Source organism: Schistocerca serialis, chromosome 7 (assembly GCF_023864345.2).
Source record: "Schistocerca serialis cubense isolate TAMUIC-IGC-003099 chromosome 7, iqSchSeri2.2, whole genome shotgun sequence".
NCBI classification, from domain to species: domain Eukaryota; kingdom Metazoa; phylum Arthropoda; class Insecta; order Orthoptera; family Acrididae; genus Schistocerca; species Schistocerca serialis.
Window position 1 is genome coordinate 351,723,170 of NC_064644.1, and position 19,891 is coordinate 351,743,060.

The 19,891-nt window shown below is 38.4% G+C and overlaps 1 protein-coding gene across 5 annotated transcripts in view; it reads left to right on the forward strand.

Moving 5' to 3' along the window:
• Positions 1–18,707, forward strand: part of LOC126413341 (protein arginine N-methyltransferase 1) — a 105,433-nt gene extending 86,726 nt beyond the window's left edge. For all 5 annotated transcript variants that reach the window (XM_050083254.1, XM_050083255.1, XM_050083252.1 and 2 more), the window contains 4 exons: positions 15,022–15,209; positions 17,608–17,834; positions 18,034–18,393; positions 18,474–18,707. In XM_050083254.1, coding sequence (XP_049939211.1) covers positions 15,022–15,209; positions 17,608–17,834; positions 18,034–18,393; positions 18,474–18,577 — 879 coding nt within the window. In that variant the 3' untranslated portion in view covers positions 18,578–18,707. The remainder of the gene's footprint in view (positions 1–15,021; positions 15,210–17,607; positions 17,835–18,033; positions 18,394–18,473) is intronic.
• Positions 18,708–19,891: the final 1,184 nt, after the last annotated feature.

Here is a 19,891-nt window from a genome sequence, read left to right on the forward strand (position 1 = left end):
TGTGCACAACCCCCCTCCCCCCCCCCCCCCCCCCCCACACACACACACACACTATAGGGTGACATCAGAACAATGAGAATACTGCTTTATGTTCTTTGTGTTTTCCCATCTGTTTTCTTGAAAAACTGAGTTGACATCTTTCCATATCTGCAATCACAGATTTTTAGCATAAAACACACTATATTTTGGCTGCATATTATTTTCTGTTCATTGATCTTAATTTTTTACCAAATAATCCTCTAGTGTGTAGAATGTGTTATTTAAAATATGGAAGTATCAAGAAGAACAGGGACTATGGGAGAGGAATGAAAAGAGAGATCAGGAAGGAGGAGATAAGGATGGATATCCAGTTCCCATACACATCTAACAGTTGCGAAGCTTTGGCGGGTTCCCTAGTATGGTATAAACTTGCTTTAACCCTCGCATTACCAAGCGGGGTATTCTGACTACCCCAGGTTGATTTTTTTCCCTATAGTAGTGTTATCTGAAGGGCCACATGCCTGTGGTTTCATGACTTCGTACTAAAATGATTGACGTTGAATTCACACTCACGACTGTCTAATTTTTTTGGCTTTATCATTGTTCTTCAAGTCATTTATTGGTGGTATTGTGAAACTACCCCACTTGGTAGGAAACGTTTTATTTTCTTATTTGTAGAAAAAGAAGATTTTGGGAAATATATCTGTCATTCATCTTTTTTGTTGAGTTTTGCCATAGATCCAATGTTTGTTATTGTTGCCGGTTACTATTGTTGAGTTGAATTTGACATTTACTGTTGAGCTGACATTACACGAGCCAGTATTTCATCGCAAGTAAGGATATACAAAGGACTTTCTAGCGAAGAGATCGCGCGTGGAAATTCTGATGTCAGTGATGCTGAAAATGAATGGGACATTGATAATGAACTGAACGAATGTATGGAACCTCTTGACAAAGACTGTATCATAGCATCAGATGAAGCTGATGATGAAATATCAGAAGACACTACACATCCACGTGAACAAGTAGAAGAAGAAGAAGAGGATGATGAAGACGAAGACGAAGATACTGGAGATTTGTTTGTTTCTAGAAGTGGACTGCAATTTCCTAGTGAACCACTAAAAGGTGGGAGGCGTCGACGTCGCAACATTTTGAACGTAACACCTGGCCCAGTGAATGATGGAAAAACAATCAAAACAATAACAGACTCATTTTTATTATTTATCTCACTGGAAATCGTGAGCATTATTGTAGAAGAAGCAAACAGGGTAGTCAAATGAGTAATTTCTATGTGGAATGCAGCTCATTCTTCGAACAAAACGAAATGAAGAGAGATAAATGCAACTGAAGTGTACGCTGTATTAGCAAGTGCAGTAGGAGCTGGTCGAACTCATGGACATCACACAAGTGCTTTTGATCTGTGGAGAGGTAATGTTGCCTTTCAGCAACCATTCGTTTCTGCTGCCATGTCAAGAAACCGATTTTTGTCTGTACTGATATCTTGCGATTTGACAACAGTGAGAGAAGAGCACAGAGAATTGAAGAAACCAAGGACAAGGTACAAGCCATCAGGGTAGTGTTCGACAAATTTCAATCTAATTTGTGCAAGAACTTCTATCCTTATGAATACGTGACTATTGATGAACAATTAGCAACTTCCTGAGGAAACTGCCCTTTTAGGGTTTATATGAAGAGCAAGCCTGGCAAGTATGGCATTAAAATTTGGGTTTGTGCTGATGTGAAGACATCTTACTTATTACGGATCCAAATTTACACAGGAATGGTAGACAATACTCGAGAAGTGAATCAAGGACAGAGAGTTGTTTTGGATCTGATGGAACCATGTCTGAATAACGGTCATGGTGTAACAACTGATAATTTTTTCACCAGTTTTCCATTTGCTGCTGAACTACTGAAACGAAACACAATATTGGTTGGTACCTTGCATTCCAATAAGAAAGAGGTTCTGAAGGAATTCTTGCCAAACAGAAAGAGATAAGTTCACTCTTCAATGTTTGGTTTCACAAATGACTTGACCCTAGTTTCCTATGTTCCAAAGAAGAGAAAGGCAGTAATACTACTCTCTACGCAGCATAATGAGAGACAAGTGAGTGGTGAAGAAAGTGAACACAAACCCGAAATCATACTGCACTACAACAAAACTAAAGATGCTGTAGATAATGGGGACAAAATGACAAGAGAATACAGTTGTGTTAGTGGAATGAGGCGGTGGCCACTAAGAATCTTCATGGAAATAATGGATATTGCAGCACTGAATGCATATATTCTGTACATGCAAAGATTTCCTGAATAGCAGAAGAATAACCAAAGCTGACGTAAATTCTTCACGACTGAACTGGTATTTGGACTCAGCAAAGGCAACATGGAAGAAAGAGCCAAAAATATCAACGGTCTTCATAAAGATGTCAAGATGCAGTGAAAGCTTGTGATATTGCAATTCCTACAGCAGTGATCCAGACCCAGTGTTCCAAGTTACCAACACCACAGCGATGTCAAGATTGCAAGCAAAACGAAGATCGGAAAACAAAATTCTGTTGTGTAACGTGCAGGAAACCTGTTTGTAATATACACAGAGAAGAAACTGTTACTGTGAAGTGCATACAGTGCAGAAATGTACTTGACTGAAAAGTTGAAAAAATTATTGTGGTATTTTACTGCAGTGACTGTTGAGGTACATAGATCATTAATTTTCTGTTTTTTGAGTACTGAATTTAGTGAAAGATATAAAAATATTTTTGTACTTTGTATCTGTCATCTGATTAAATACTTCTAATAACCTGCAAAGCTGTTTTTCAATACTAAATAAACCCATTCAATGGAAATAATGAAATCACAAATATTACAATAAAACACAAAACTCTTTTGGGGTAGTCCAAATACCTCGCTTGGTAAAATAGAGGTGCGAAAAATCTTGGTAACGGGAGGGTTAATGTTCCCAGAATTAATGTTTTCCTGCTATTTACGATACTTTTTATTAGTTGCTTCAAATTTTCTATGTATAGAATAATAATTTACACCCAATTTTGCGTTGTGATAATTATTAATTTCATGCCATTTACGTGTAATGAAATAGTGTTAATGTACAGAAACAGAAGAAAACTGTACTTGAGATATAATGATGCTTGCAAAGGTTAAATTTCAATTTGTCTTCATATATATTATACAGTAAACTTTCACGAGTTGTTGACTCCTAATACTGCCAACCTAACAGTAACTTTACTGTGTATGGTGGCTATGTTGTTCATAATTGCCTTATCGAGTGAGGTTTTGGGTTGGTCTAAAAATTAAGTATTCTTCAGAAGGGGTGGAAAGTTGGCAACAATAAACAAGAGCTGAATAACTTAGAAACCACTCTCAAACCGTCTTGCGAAAGAAGTATTTTCTGCTTGGGAATGATTGGCATGTTAATTTGTTCTTTTCTTGAAAAGAAAAAAGTCATTAAGTTTGATGTGCAGGGAGATGTTGACAAGTGGTATATGATGTACGGTTTTCATGGAATATGTTGTGATTTCTTCAATGGTGGTTGAGCTCAGAACTTAAAGCAAAGCCTAAACAATTTAAACATAAGCATAATTGCCAAGCTTGGTGCTTCTTGAGGGGTACATCCCAATATCTGTAGTGTTGGTCAGGGTGAGATCTGACACAACAGGTAAAATCTAACTCAACATTCTGCTCTCTATTGCGTCCAGCAGAATGACATTTCATTATGCTACCATGTATCTACATACATTTAACATCATGAAGATGTTTTTAGAACGTAATTGTAATTGGATCTGGTATCAGATGTAATTAGTCAACATCACCTGTAGCCAACTGTTATCCTGTATTTCACATATTTTTCTTAAAAATTTGTTTTAAACGTGCAGTGTTTTATGGCTTGAAGTTAGGTATACAGGGGCACCTGAAAAGTTCAGTGAATGTCCCTATGTAGTAAAAACTGCACTGGTTAGGATGAGGCACCTATGCATATGCCTATGGATTGAGAGACATGTCACCAAGTGCTCCCTATCATGCAAATCACCAAAATCAAGCAGTGTTGCACACTATGACCAAGCTAATAGAGTCAGTGTGAGAACTCAGGTCAACGCAAAATGGAGCAACATGTTATCATGAAGTTTTGATTCAAATCATGGGAAATCACAACATTGACTCATCGAATGTTAGTACAAGTGTATGGTGTTGATGCAGCGAGAGGAGGAAAAAAATAAAAGGTGTGTTTGAATGACTTAAATGCTTTAGAGATGGAAAGGAACACGTTGAGGATGAGGTGCATTGGGGTTCACCATCAACAGTTCAGACAACATGCAATGAGTGCGGTGGATGCTTGTGGGTGACCCTTGGCTGTCTGTGAAAATAATAGCAGAAAAGTTGAAGATAAGCCCTATTGTTCGTGAGAATTTGAAAAGTTGAAAGATTTTTGCCCATTTTGTACTGCACATGCTTATGAGCGAGCAATAGCAAACTTGGATGGAAATGTGTGGAGTGTTCATTGACGTGTCTGACTAGAATCTGCAGTTTTAGGAAAAAGTCATTACAGGAGATGAGACCTAATACTACTAATACAATGCGGATACTAAACAACTGTTAATGGTATGGTGTTCATCATCTTCCCTACCTCCTAAGAAAAGTTGGCTGACGAAATCCAAGACCAAAACAATGTTAATCACCTTTTTCAACAGCAGGAGCATGATCCATCGTGGATTTCTACCCGAGGATCAAACTATCACTGCGGAAATTTATGAGGGAGCTTTGAAACGGCTTCTGCAACACATCTGGCTGGTTCAGTCCTAACTATACTTGAGTAGATAGTGGAATTTCCTCCACGACAAAGCCCGTCAGCACCGTGCGATTCATGTGCTCAACTTTCTCGCTGAACATAAGGTGACTGTTCTTCAACACCCTCCTTAATATCCATATTTGGCACTAGCAGACTTCTTTATGTTTTCCCACCTTAAATTAGCACTGAAAGGTTTATGATTCACAGATGTTGCAGATATACATCAACACATGAATGCTGTGCTTTTAGCGATTCTACAAGAAGCGTTTACTGACAGTTTCCAACAGCCTCACAACTGATGTCAGAAATGTGTTGTAACTAATGGTTATTATTTTGGAGGCCAGTGATGGTTTCCATTATTTTCTGAGATCATTAACTGAGCTCTTTGAATGCACCTTGTACTACTTGTCTACAGTTTCATGTCATATACGTATATCTAACATAATTCAAAGTCTTGTGATCATTTTCAGCCGTCTGCTAAATTTTTTGTGCATACATTAAAAATTTCAAATGTATCTATGAAGTAGAAAATCAGAAACAAAAATTCAGCAAAATGAATTGAAACAAACTATAATTCTGTATTTTTTCATCAAAATATATAAGCTACCAATATGATCATGAAATGCAACTCTTAGGTACATGCTTGAAAGGTAATTTCCCACCATCTAAATTTTTCTACAGTTTGCAACCCATTTTAAAGTCCTCTGAAAAGTGTTCAAGAGGAATTTCACAGTAGTTGGTTGAAAAATGTTAATAGAGGATTGTATATGTGGAAGGGGCCTGGAGAAATAGGAAGCTTTTGGAAGATTATGTACCATATTTACCTGACTCTGAATAGTAGATGACCCCCATTTTGAAGAGTCTTCTTGAGAAAAATGTATTTTTAGCATATTCTCACTTATGAAAATTACAAACTTTTATCTATATGAGACACCTGCCTAAAAAGTTACCATTACACCTATTCCAAAGTTATTCCATTTATTGGTTGTCTACGTTTTGACAGTACAAGAAGAAATAAAATAAACGAAAAGAAATTGTTTATATTAATTTTTAACTTCAGTGCTGCTTTATTTTAGTCTGTTGTCTGTGGTACCACTTATATCTTCATTGTCACAAATATTTGGCTGCTTCTTCCGAATGTGATGTTGTGATTAAAATATTGACGTGAGAATGTTACATTGTCTTTTATTACAAAATTATACTGTCTGCCCACTGCTCCCACATTGGCTGTGTAGAACCAGCAGCTGACACAGCCCCTTTCGTTTGTGTCATATCTCATATGAGTGTCAACAGAATTGCTGCACAAAACACATAAGTATGCCACTGGTCCCAGTCTAGACTTTTTGCATCTTCTGCAGAAATGTATGCTGCTGTTGGGTATTTGACCAGTTATAAAGTCAATTCGATTCAGAGTACAAATGGGTTCAGACAAACTGCAGTTTAAACGTGGTATTGGCAGCAAGACAAAATTTGCTATCCCTCGCCACTGCCCTCCACACATTCATTATGTAGGTCTCAGCTAACCTCATGTCATTGTTCCCCCTCCAAGCTTTCCATAGTGCTGTGCTTGAGCAACAGTGAAACACAGATGGCTGTCTCTTCAGTGGTGCGGGTGATGAGTATCAGTAGCAGGTAATACGTAAGCAAAAGATTGCAATCAAAAAATCTGTCCAATCCTTGAACTTTTGCTTGCCCCACGATCTAGTGCTGTCTGTTGTTGCTATCTCCACAATAGATATTTGTGCAATAACAATTGCAATTAGTTTACTGTGATTTGTTTTGTTTGTTAGACATTTAATTCTGGATTAATTTTCTTTCATGTTTCATTGAAAGTCACCATCTTATTCTAAGGCTGATTAAAAACTAGTAACGTTTTCCCCTGGTATTCTGAAACGTGAACAACCGAATGTTCATTTGCAATGCACGTCATCAATCATTAGTTTCTTGTAACCAAATAAAATACTGACTATGGTCAAGAATCATGTAATGGTTTTTGAAGAGCAAGATTTTCACCTATGAATTTTACCTTTACTTAAGAGGTAGCATAATTGTATGTACGTGGTGTCCATGCACATATGAGAACTTCTGTTGCAAACCTATTCAAATGCAATTGATGTTCATGAGTTGATAGGATTTAATCTATTTCCTACAGTGTTTCACAAAATTGTCCATTTTTTTATGCAGAACATTAGACTGATGTTGTGCCTAGTTCATAATTTCTCATGCATCCATCCATTGCACTAGCACCAAGAGTCAAATGTCACATAATTTATAGAATAAGATTGATACTGTATCGAGCACTTCTGCGTATTTGGAAATCTTGAGCCCATTCAAACGAACGTATTGTATGCTAATCTCTAACCTTCGGAACTCTTCGAAATAAATTTATCTGAAACCTTGATAGCAAAAGCTTTATCTGTGAATGTAAGTTGAAAACACTGTAAAAATGTTTACCTCGGCAGCAATAGTTTAATCTGCAAATACAATCCTGGAAATGGAAAAAAGAACACATTGACACCGGTGTGTCAGACCCACCATACTTGCTCCGGACACTGCGAGAGGGCTGTACAAGCAATGATCACACGCACGGCACAGCGGACACACCAGGAACCGCGGTGTTGGCCGTCGAATGGCGCTAGCTGCGCAGCATTTGTGCACCGCCGCCGTCAGTGTCAGCCAGTTTGCCGTGGCATACGGAGCTCCATCGCAGTCTTTAACACTGGTAGCATGCCGCGACAGCGTGGACGTGAACCGTATGTGCAGTTGACGGACTTTGAGCGAGGGCGTATAGTGGGCATGTGGGAGGCCGGGTGGACGTACCGCCGAATTGCTCAACACGTGGGGCGTGAGGTCTCCACAGTACATCGATGTTGTCGCCAGTGGTCGGCGGAAGGTGCACGTGCCCGTCGACCTGGGACCGGACCACAGCGACGCACGGATGCACGCCAAGACCGTAGGATCCTACGCAGTGCCGTAGGGGACCGCACCGCCACTTCCCAGCAAATTAGGGACACTGTTGCTCCTGGGGTATCGGCGAGGACCATTCGCAACCGTCTCCATGAAGCTGGGCTACGGTCCCGCACACCGTTAGGCCGTCTTCCGCTCACGCCCCAACATCGTGCAGCCCGCCTCCAGTGGTGTCGCGACAGGCGTGAATGGAGGGACGAATGGAGACGTGTCGTCTTCAGCGATGAGAGTCGCTTCTGCCTTGGTGCCAATGATATTCGTCTGCGTGTTTGGCGCCGTGCAGGTGAGCGCCACAATCAGGACTCCATACGACCGAGGCACACAGGGCCAACACCCGGCATCATGGTGTGGGGAGCGATCTCCTACACTGGCCGTACACCACTGGTGATCGTCGAGGGGACACTGAATAGTGCACGGTACATCCAAACCATCATCGAACCCATCGTTCTACCATTCCTAGACCGGCAAGGGAACTTGCTGTTCCAACAGGACAATGCACGTCCGCATGTATCCCGTGCCACCCAACGTACTCTAGAAGGTGTAAGTCAACTACCCTGGCCAGCAAGATCTCCGGATCTGTCTCCCATTGAGCATGTCTGGGACTGGATGAAGCGTCGTCTCACGCGGTCTGCACGTCCAGCACGAACGCTGGTCCAACTGAGGCGCCAGGTGGAAATGGCATGGCAAGCCGTTCCACAGGACTACATCCAGCATCTCTACGATCGTCTCCATGGGAGAATAGCAGCCTGCATTGCTGCGAAAGGTGGATATACACTGTACTAGTGCCGACATTGTGCATGCTCTGTTGCCTGTGTCTATGTACCTGTGGTTCTCTCAGTGTGATCATGTAATGTATCTGACACCAGGAATGTGTCAATAAAGTTTCCCCTTCCTGGGACAATGAATTCACGGTGTTCTTATTTCAATTTCCAGGAGTGTATGAGATGACCCCTTACTTTTTGAACGACGAATTTGGAAAAAAACCTCGTCTTATAATAGGGTAAATGCAGTAGTGGTAATACAGTTACTAAAAGTAATACACAGTCCAGTGACATTAACATGAGCACCACATATGTTAGACATAAATGTGCAATAACCAGAGATGTCAGGTGGCAGCACTAGCAGTGGAGGGTTTATGAAGCAAGTCACGGGATGCGCAGAACTGTACAGTTGTTGGTGTAATGCGGAAACAGAGTGATTAACCTGATGTTCTTAAGGGCAGAGAATATAATTTAGAATGCCAGCATCAAAATCTTACATACCCTTCTAAAGTTACGTTTCCCACCAATTAAAAAATATGGTTTTGAGAAAAACATGTTTGAAGGTTGAGTTCTGTTTTTACAGTTACAATGTACCTCTAGTCCGCAATACCAGACCATACAGCAATCCTTGAATATATAAAATAAGTCCTCCTCCATCTTCCCTGTGTGCATGATGATCATCTGGGTCTCTTTGCAAACTTCTGTTACCTACTGCTGTGTTTGCTTTGTATGTGTTTTGTCCGCTGTTGTGCAGAAGGTATGACAGGCTGGTTTGATCTCAGGTTCAAGCACTTTCATAATTTCCACTGTTGAAATTAAATGCTGCCTCATTGGCTACAATGTCAACTTTTTTTCCCCCACTGTGAATGGTGTTAAGAGTCACCGACTAGATGCAAGCATTAAAGTTTTCATTGGCATTTCGAGTGTAACCTCCCAGGCATTGTTCTAGCTAGTCTTATGATAATTTGTTGAACTGAAAGGATTGACGGTTTCATTGGTAGCTGATATCTCCATTGAGTGTGCTGGGACACACATTCAGTGCGTCAGGACACTTTTTCACAGATAGCCTGATAACTGTATAACGCAGTTTCTGGTGAACTTGGGATGAACACTACAGTACAGTAGACATCTCAGAGAGAGGAAGTAAGATCGATATTTTGCTGTTTCAAACAGGAGGTGACATCCAAATAAATTGAAAGTTAAGCATTTCTGCTATTGTTTGCTGCACTGAGTTTCAGTTCCTGACACATCTGTGTGTGATTGGATGCTAACTTCAGTGACATTAACAGCATTTACATACAATCAGAATTTCTTTGGGTTTTGTGAAAGATCATTGGACAGTATTCTCCTATGGTACTCATTAAAGACCTCACACATTGTTCTCTTGACTGCCAAGTTAGTTTCATCAAGCATCTCTATATATAGCTGTATACTGTTATGCGGTTGTCTCTGTTTCCTTGGAAGTTCCTGTACAATGTCTTTATACCATTTTGGGCCCCTCCCATTATGAACTGTTCTGCTGGGCACATATGTATCCAGTGTATGTTCAACTATTCCTTTAAACTTGATCTATAGTTTGTCTGCATGTTCCGGTCCTGTGCTAAAAGTTTCAAGTTCCTCATTGAGATATGAACTACTGCTTTTTTTACCTAGTATACATATTTCTAATTGTTTTAGTTGCCTTTTGTACTTAGATGATAAGAATTGCCACCATTGCCTCGTGGTCACTGATACAAGTTTCAATGTCCACTTCCCCCAAGTGCTCAGACATGTCTGTCGACAAAAGATCTAGTACATTTCGGTCATGAGCGGGGTTCCAAACTTCCTGTTCTAGATAGTTTTCAGAGAAGGCATTTAGTAATGGTTCATAAAATGTTGTGTTACATGCACAGCTAACAAAACCATAATTTTCCCAATTGATTGTTGGCTGATTAGAGTATCAACAATGATTACAATATGACTGGAGAACTTTGGTCCAAGAGGAACTGAAGTTTTCTCTAAAATTTTCAGTTACATGAGTACGAGATTCTGGTGGTCGATAGAAGGATCCAATTAAAATTTTATATCCACAGCTGATACTGAGTCTTGCCCAAGCAATCTCGCATGCAGCTTCAATTTTGATCTCAGTGGATTTGAGTTTCTTGCCTAGTGTGATAAATACGCCACCTCCATTTCCTATTAGTCTATCCTTTTAATATATGCTTAAATTTCCCCAAAAATCTCACTGCTGTCAATTTCAGGTTTTAACCAGCTTTTGAACCTAGTATTATGTGAACTTTTCTGCTTTTCAGGAGCTCTTCAAACTCTGACACCTGGTTGCGAGTACTTTGACAGTTAACTAATAGGATATTAATACTATTGCTTGTGGGGGGCACTCCCTTGTATCTTACACTAATATTTTTGGGTCTCGTACAGCAGTTGTTATCTGGACTGGATGGAAAGTTGCCTAATTAAAAAAAAAAAAAAAAAAAAAACCCTTGTGCACACCCCACACACAGTCTGCTACCTTAGAAGCAGCCTCTGATGTGTACTGCATACCTGACCCATTTAGTGGGACCCTGCAGTTTTCAATCTTATTGTGCAAGTCCAGGAAGTCACAGACGAACCACGATCAGTTCTGGGGACAATGCTGCAAATTGTGAGATTCATTGAAACTCTGTACACAATCCTGGTCTTACCAACTTTCTCTGGCAGTTGCTGAAATGATCCAAGGATAACCTTGGAGCTCAGATGACAGGTATTGTCTGTTCAAATGTGTGCCACAATCTGCAGCTGGTTGCACCCTGTTCACTCAGTGTCTGCCAGAATAGCCTCTTCAACATCTTAAATGAGGCCCCCAGCCACACACACTGAGTGCTGAGTGCACCTGGTGCTCCTTCCTGTCTTATGCTGTCATTTCCCTAAGAGGTACCATTATTTGTAATATGCTTGAACTTCCAATGATTAATAGACCCCTGTACCCTTTTGCATTTGTCTCCTCTGGAAGCAGGGCAAAGCAGGTTTTCCAGCAGGTGAAATGAGTACCACTGGCTCAGTTTCAGTGAAAGACAGAATCTCAAATGTATTGCTTAGGATGTCACCTTGCAGCTTCTCTGGTCCCTGCCTACACTGTACAGGACAACAAGACTTACCACTGACATGACTTTTGGAGTCAAATGGACGAGCAGTGACATATCCCGTACTTGCTGCAGAGGAGACAGTATTCACAGGAGAGACCAGTATTTGAGATACCTTTGATAACTCTGAAACACAACTTTCAGATGTTTCCCAGCACATTGATTCACAGCAACTACCAATCTTTTGACAGTAGTCAGGGCGATTTCCAGCTGATTATGAATGTCGCCTGTCACTTCCCGTGTTTGAGAACAGCATTTGCGTTGGAACTGCATTGTGGCTGGTAAAATGTTATAAAGAACAGTAAACAAATAACTTGAAACTAAACTTACCAATTATCTTTTAATCTGTTGAGCTAAAAAGACAAAGGCATGCTGGAAAGTAGTGTCTCCGAATTTTTAATGCGTGAACTCATAAAACTTTTTAAGTGAAATAAATGTTGTTAACATTTTACACCTTTATTCTGTGTGTGTACATATCTATTTCTCAACATAGTTACCCTGATGATGAACACATTTTTTTGCAATGAGAGACCACGTTGTTGGTACAGTCACAGTAGAATGTTTCTCTTTGTTGATGGATCCACCACCTCACCTCTGCTTGCACCATTTCATTACTACCAAAGTGAAGCCATGAAAGGCATTCTTTAAGTTTTGGAAACAGATGAAAATTGGATAAGGCTAACTCAGGACTGTATGGAAGATGAACAGTGACAGTGAACCTAAGGTGTCAGATTATTGCAGACCTCACAGTGCTTGTGTGTGGTCTGGTATTGTCATGCTGAAGGAGAGGATGCGATATGTGTGGATGAACTGTTCGATTTTGAAACTTGATATCAGCATACCATTTATTAGGTGCCGACATAATTTGAATTTGTCATAATATTTAATTGTATTTTTGATTCTGTACATACAGTGTGTCAGAAGAAGAAAGATCTCTGTTCAAGAATTTGAATGAAATGATAATTTGGAGAAAAATAATACGTATAAAGATGTGCTCCATTTTAAATGGTTTTTGAGATAACCAGTTCTAAACATTTATCATTGTTATGAAATGGTATAATTTTTGTTGTCCACTTAAATGTGTTATCTTTTTTAATTTCATCCAAGTTGCATATGATCAGAGCTAAGCATCAGCCATTTCTTGTGCTTCTTCTTGCATTCACTTTTGCATGGATGCCACTGTGATACACTTTTCCATGCATTATTGCAGCTAGGTAGTTCTCATCTCCCTTGAGTGCATTTGGTCTTCAGATACCTTTATTTCAGTTGAAGCTATTTTTATACTATTTTCTGTTACTTTCTGACTCTGGCATGACATTTTTTTCTACCATATTGTACTTTACTTCTATCAGGCAGTTAATTTGTATCAGCCTACTTTCCATATATTGCTGGAGTGTCATGAGTGTTCTCCTTGTTGCCCATAGAATTGCAGTTTTTTCTACTTACACGGTAGTGTGAGGTTTTCAGTTTCCTCATACAACTCCACATTTCATTGAAATTTGTATTCTTGCTCTTCTTTCTTAGATGCTAGGATCTTCCTCAGAATTTTTCACTCCTTTGACTGTGTAACACACATTTTGTATTCAGTGGGATACATTCAGTTACATAGACTTTTTAGTTTTAGCAGTGAATTAAAGTGCCCGAGATCAATATTTTTGTTGTACGCATTGAACATAATTGGTATGCTGTCTGCATTGTTTTTTCTGATTTCCTTAATGACAGTAGAATTGTTTTCCTGCAGTACAATACTTGTTGTCTCTGTTTTTACTATCCATTCCCCCACATATTCACATTTCTGGACTTTCTTAATTTTTCCATACTTGATCTGTAATATTGATGTTTCATGTGTATCGGTAATTCTGTAGTTTCACAAGATTTTTGTAATCCTGTCTTTATAGAATTTTTTAAAGCATTTCAGTCAGAATCTTCACTATTTGTATGTCATCTGCTGCTACTAGCCATCATCTGCAAATGCCAGTCAGTCGGTTTTTGATTTACTCTACCTGTTCATTTATAAAATCATGTGACAGGCTGCCCATGTATTTCACATGTGGCTTTTTGTTAACTATTATTATTTATGCCTCAGGCTACAAATTTACTGAAGTTCACAATAAATTTTTGTTGTGTGAATTCGTAATAAGTTTTGGATAGTTCTGAATAAATTTTGAACAAATTTGAAGTTAGTATCATTGCAATTTTAAACATATTGTTTAACATAAGTGAACATATATCACTTGTCCTAGTGTGTATCTGCAGTTCTTTTTTATGGAAGCAGTTTCTATCATGTGAGTTTGTTGTTAATCTCAACACACCTTTTTTCTGTGCTCTTCTATCTTTATTTAACCTCATAAACAGTAATCTCTCAGGTATGACAGTCTTAGGGCTCAGATAAGCGTTCTTTCACAACAGTGCCATTAATTATGGACAGTACAGCTGAAGCATTGCTTTGCATAATCATAGAATGTTGATGGATTCCACCATGCTTGAGGTATATTACATTTTTGTGTGGTGTAAACAATGTGAACTTGTTATTCAGTTTAAAGTGCAAATAATTGCGTTGTCCTGTCATTTGTTCCTCCAAAACGATAGGGCCTAAGAAGATATCACTGATAGATACCTTACAACACAAATTGAGAGACAAATAACAGACAATTTGATTCTTTGATTCCTGTGTACCATGTGGGTCTAGTTGTAAAATGTAACTTCTGTTACATAACTTGCATGGTGAAAATATTTCACACATGGTGAAGATGAAATAATAACAATCTTTCTACATGTAACATGTTGCCTTGCATGTGTCAATTGAACATTAAGTTTGACAGAAAGTCACTGTATGTATGGTGACGGGACTGTGCTGAATGATGATAACAAAGTGTTATCATTTCTGTCCATATTGTTGAGCTCTTGATTCGGATTTAAGAGTTGCAGTGGACAATGTACAGTTAATAATGTTAAAAAACTAAGAAACCAAATGTGATGATCTAGAATTCAACAAGTGGTAATGGCATTTAACATCAACAGGAAGATGTGAAGCATTTATTCAGCCACAGTGAAATAATTAACTAATGCTTCACTCTGATGTGGTCATAATCAGTCACAGTCACACAACAACACCCAGCTGTGTGCTTTTATGGCAACAAAAGTATGAGTAGGATAAATGTGCAAACAAATGCGCCCACCCACCCACACACACACACACACACACACACACACACACACGCACACACACACACGTTTTGCTGTATCTCGTCCGGGGTAGAGCAGAGCATCTTTATATGACCTCTAATTCCCAGATGACTTTCTATAACTTACAAGAATATTGATCTTTAATTCTGGAACACTTTCTATACACGCATGAAATTTATATTTTTAAACATATTCCTTATTGCTTCTCTGACAGGATCGTGTGCGCACTGAGTCATACCGAGATGCCATAATGATGAATAAATCTGTAATAGAGAAGAAAACAGTGTTAGATCTTGGTTGTGGAACAGGTATATTATCAATGTTCGCAGCATCAGCTGGTGCTGCAAAAGTTATGGGCATTGATCAGTCAGAAATTATTTACAGTGCAATGGATATTATCAGGTATTAAATGAATGTTTGAATTATTTACAAAAAAAAAATATTTTTATCACTTTGGTCAGTCATTATTACATACATTTTATAATAATATTCCTCTTTTATCCTTCCATTTTTGGATACTTCCATTATTTGTTAATTCTTTTGTTGAATATTTAATAGCTTTTTTCATACCTATAAGTGTGAAGAAATCTTTCAAACGTGTGTTGTAGTCAACCTCATTTCTTTTGTGGCAAAACAAATCTAACCTAGTATTGTGCTTGGATTCAGGAGGAAGGCAGTTCAAATCTCTGTCTGTAAAAACTTAGGTTTTACATCGTTTCCCTGTATTGATTTAGGCAACTGCTGGGTGATTCCTTTTCCTCAGTTTCCTTCTCCAATTTAAGTTTGTGCTTTCTACATCTACGTAGAACTCCGCAAGGCACCATACGGTGTGTGGCAGAACATACCCTGTACCACTACTTGTCATTTCCCCTTGCAAGTAGAACGAGGGAAAAACGAATGTCTGTATGCCTCCATGAAGGAAATAATTTCTCATGTCTTATCTTCGTGGTCCTTACACGCGATATGTGTTAGCAGCAGTAGAATCGTTCAGCAGTCAGCTTCAGATGCCGATTTTCTAAATTTTCTGCCGTGTTTCTCAAAAAGAACATCGCCTTCCCTTGAGCTCCCAAAGCATCTCTGTAACACGAATTTTTCGAACCTATTGGTAACAGATCTAGCAGCCTTTGAACTGCCTCAATGTCCTCCCTCAATTCAATTTGGTCTCTAGTGGTACTGTCATTAATGAGACATTAAATCTTAATCTTCCTTCCTTCTTCTAAACTACTAAAAGTTAATGCAGAGAACAACTGTGCCAACATATAGCAGAAAAAATCAGTTTGTGAAAGAATGTCTTTTCACTCACACCAAATAGAAAGCTAATTTGACAAAGTAAAGCACATAATGAATAAATGAATGCATGCATAATCTCAGAACACAATGGGCTACAACTGTAATTAGAATGCAGTTTCAGCCCAAAGCAGTGTAAATGCAGTATCAGTATCATACCTAAAATGTTAAACATTAACACTAAGTACTATTTGTACTTATTTCTACTGTCAGTACCAAGATTTGGAAAAAGACTTTACCAATTACAGGTCTGTGTCAGTAACTCTCCAGATAACTCTTTCAGTATTAAAAAACCAACATGTTGTTGAAGATGTATATCATCATCAAAAACTTAATCTCCACACTCTGTGGGTAGTGATTTCTCTCTTTGAGTGATCAGTTGGATGTGGAATGAAACTGAAGATTAATTATAGAACTGTTTATGCCTTTACTGATGTTTACGATCCCATTGGGGACACTAAAAGCTAGTTGAAATTTAAGATTAGAGAATTCAGAAATGACTAATCAAACAAGTTGATAACTGTGTTTAAAATGCATTTTCTCTTCTGCAATTGCTGGCAGCTTGTTAAAGGAACTTCCTTGCAGATTGAAGCCATGAGGTGGGTTGAGATTCAGACCTGCTCCCATTCCTTTTCCATCAGTAGCAGCACCTCAGTTCTGCTTTCACATTTGTCAGGTTTCATACAGTACATACCATGCTGTAGAGTGAAATATAATTTTTTATGTCAAAACATTCAACTCCTTTTTGTGTTTTGTTCGAGTCTTCCATCTTATAATTTTCTTATTTATTTTATTTTATCTATTTATTCATTTTTTTTTGTGGGGGGTGGGGGGTGGAGGCTGGAGGTATTTGATTGGATTTGCATGTGGGGATGCAGTATATTGTTCTCTCATCTAGCAGTACATGCTGCATGATATTAGGAGTGTGGTGGCAGGATACAAAATAAAAATGATCAATTATAGCTGATAGAGACCTTGAGCTTAATGAATATTCAGAGACGATTTGTATCCAGCAGAAAACAGGAATAAAAGAGACATTTGTACCTGGTTTAATATTATGAAGGCAAAAAATTAAAGATAATAATGGAAAATTCTGAACGTTTTGAAGGCTTTGACCTATATTACTACTCAGTGCTTGATTTGTGATGGCACGCAGCAGTACCCCATACCTCTGATGGAAAGAAATGAGATCTGTAGGTTTTGAGACGTGGTATGATATGACTTCAGTTGATGCAATCTCTTTACAAACCAAGCACTGGGACTACTACAAAATCTTATAATTTAAAGTTAAGTTGTGTTAGAGGGACAAAGACCTTTAAAATTTGCACAATGATTACTGTGAAGTGTAGTTGTGACAGGTTTCTGTACTAAGTCCAAGGATTAGGTATATATTTCTTCAGAGAGATTTTACTGCTCCAATATTTTATGAATATAAAAAATTAGAGTTTATGTGCCAAAACATGTATTTTTTCTGTAAAGTAACAGAAGTTTTACAGGTTTTCTTCCCTTCTAGGGAAAATGGTATGGATAAAAACATTACTCTTATAAAGGGTCGGCTGGAAGATACTGAACTACCTCTGGACAAGGTTGACGTCATAATTTCAGAGTGGATGGGCTATTTCCTGTTATATGAAGCTATGCTTGACAGTGTTATTTATGCACGTGAGCACCACCTTTCGAAAGGTGGTCTTCTTTTACCAAATCGATGCACAGCAAATATAGTGGGCATTGAAGATAACGGTAAGCAGCTTTCCAGCATGGTAATCCATTGTGTGATAGTTTATTGCAGTATTAAAGTGTGTACATATGATACTTACTATACAGCCCAAATAATCATATTGGGTCAGATAATTTTGGTTTACTGTCACAGAATGACACAAATGTGCATTTGATCCACTATAAATTCTTACTTGTTTTTCTTTTCCTTTTGGAATTACAGATCGCCACAGACAATTAATTTACTTCTGGGAAGACGTTTATGGTTTCCGTATGACCTGTATGCAGTCAGAAGTTCTACGCGAGCCATCTGTTGAAGTTGTGCCCAGAGATAAAATAGTAACGAGCTCCTTTGTTTTGACTGAAATAGATTTGTACTCCTGTAGTACTGACTGTATCAATTATACTTCAGAATTTTCTCTGGAAGCATTGAGAGACTGTACCATTACTAGCTTTGCAGGTTACTTTGATGTGTTCTTTGATCTTCCAGTACCTATTCAGTTCTCAACAGGCCCTGTTTGTGAGGCAACTCACTGGAAACAGACAGTATTTTTCTTAAAACAACCTATTCCATTGCAAAAAGGTAAATATGATACATCTAATGAATGAAATGCTACATATTTTATCATGTGTTATCATTTTACGCCTTTTTCTTTCTAACAGGTGAAAAACTTACTGGAATATTAACATGCATGCGTAAAGAAGTGCGTTCACTGGCTGTAACAATTTCACTCTTGGGGCAAGTGCATAAGTTTACATTAACCTGAAATTCATTTCTGAAATGAAATGTCATAAAAAACGGACTTGAAGATGCAATATTTAAAAAAAATAAATTGTTTGTTTTATACATTCTGTTTGGAAAATTTTATAAAGTATTTTTTTCCAAAAATTATAAAATTTGTCTACTTTCTTTGAAACTGATGGCAACACTAAATGTTGGTGCATACCATAACTTTCTTTTAGAATGTGTTACACAAGATAGTAAAAATCCCCTCTTACTAAGTAAAATGTACAAGTATTTCTGAGGGTGATGTATGCATCCTCAGAATCCCTACTTCTGTCACTCTCCAACAATTTTTCGAAATAAAAGAACCTTCAGCTGAAGCAGTGAAAGCTGGGCCATAAAAATAATGTCAAAATGATCGATTAAATTTAGGGTGAACTGCTGGACGTCGCAATGTATATGCATGAATACCTTTGTATTATAACGCTAGAGAATTTTCTTTATACCTCGTTAAACTCTTGTGTTCCTATGCAAGGTTTCATAACTGCCTTCCACTGCGTAGGACACTGATTACTTCAACTGCTGCCTTTTTGGATGAGTCGGTGTTGGTATACCATTTTCATCATGTTAATATGAAACTGGAAGATTGTAACTTGAAAGCAATGGAAAGTGTGTATGTAACCACTTATGGTATCATTAAGGTCAACAGACACATGCACAGAAGCATACTTTCACGGAAACCAGCTACCTACGGCTACCCTTGCTAAGTCAGAAAGCAAGGAAGGGAACAGTAAAATGTGATATCACTTTCTCGGAAACCAACCACCACTGGCAACCCTGCTGGAGGCAAGTCACTCGCTAAGTCGGGAAGGGAACGCGTGCCAAGTGTGTGTGTGTGTGTGTGTGTGTGTGTGTGTGTGAGAGAGAGAGAGAGAGAAAACAAGGCTAACATTATAACATATCACAATTTCGTGACAGTGAAATATGTAGAAAAAATGACCAGTCAATGTATATGTACATTATTCAGAAAGCTTCCTTTGGCATGTAAGTAGGCACTCTTTTGCTGACAAAATATGTGGTGGAAACTGCTGATAATTAAAGAAGTTTGTTTAATTGAACATTCACTTGAGACAACTGAAAAATTTTGATTCAAGCGTGCTTGACTCTTCAACACGCAAAATACTTAGCACTGCCAAAAAAATAAATGTGAAAACAAAATAAGAGGTCTGGGGTAAAGATGAAGAGAGAGATGTCTCACAGAAAACGAGGTCAAATACTGTGGTGGCCCGGTGTAATGTTAAGCTTCCTCTATACAGCTTAAGCGTTATCGTGGACTTACTTGTTGAAGAATGCTGGT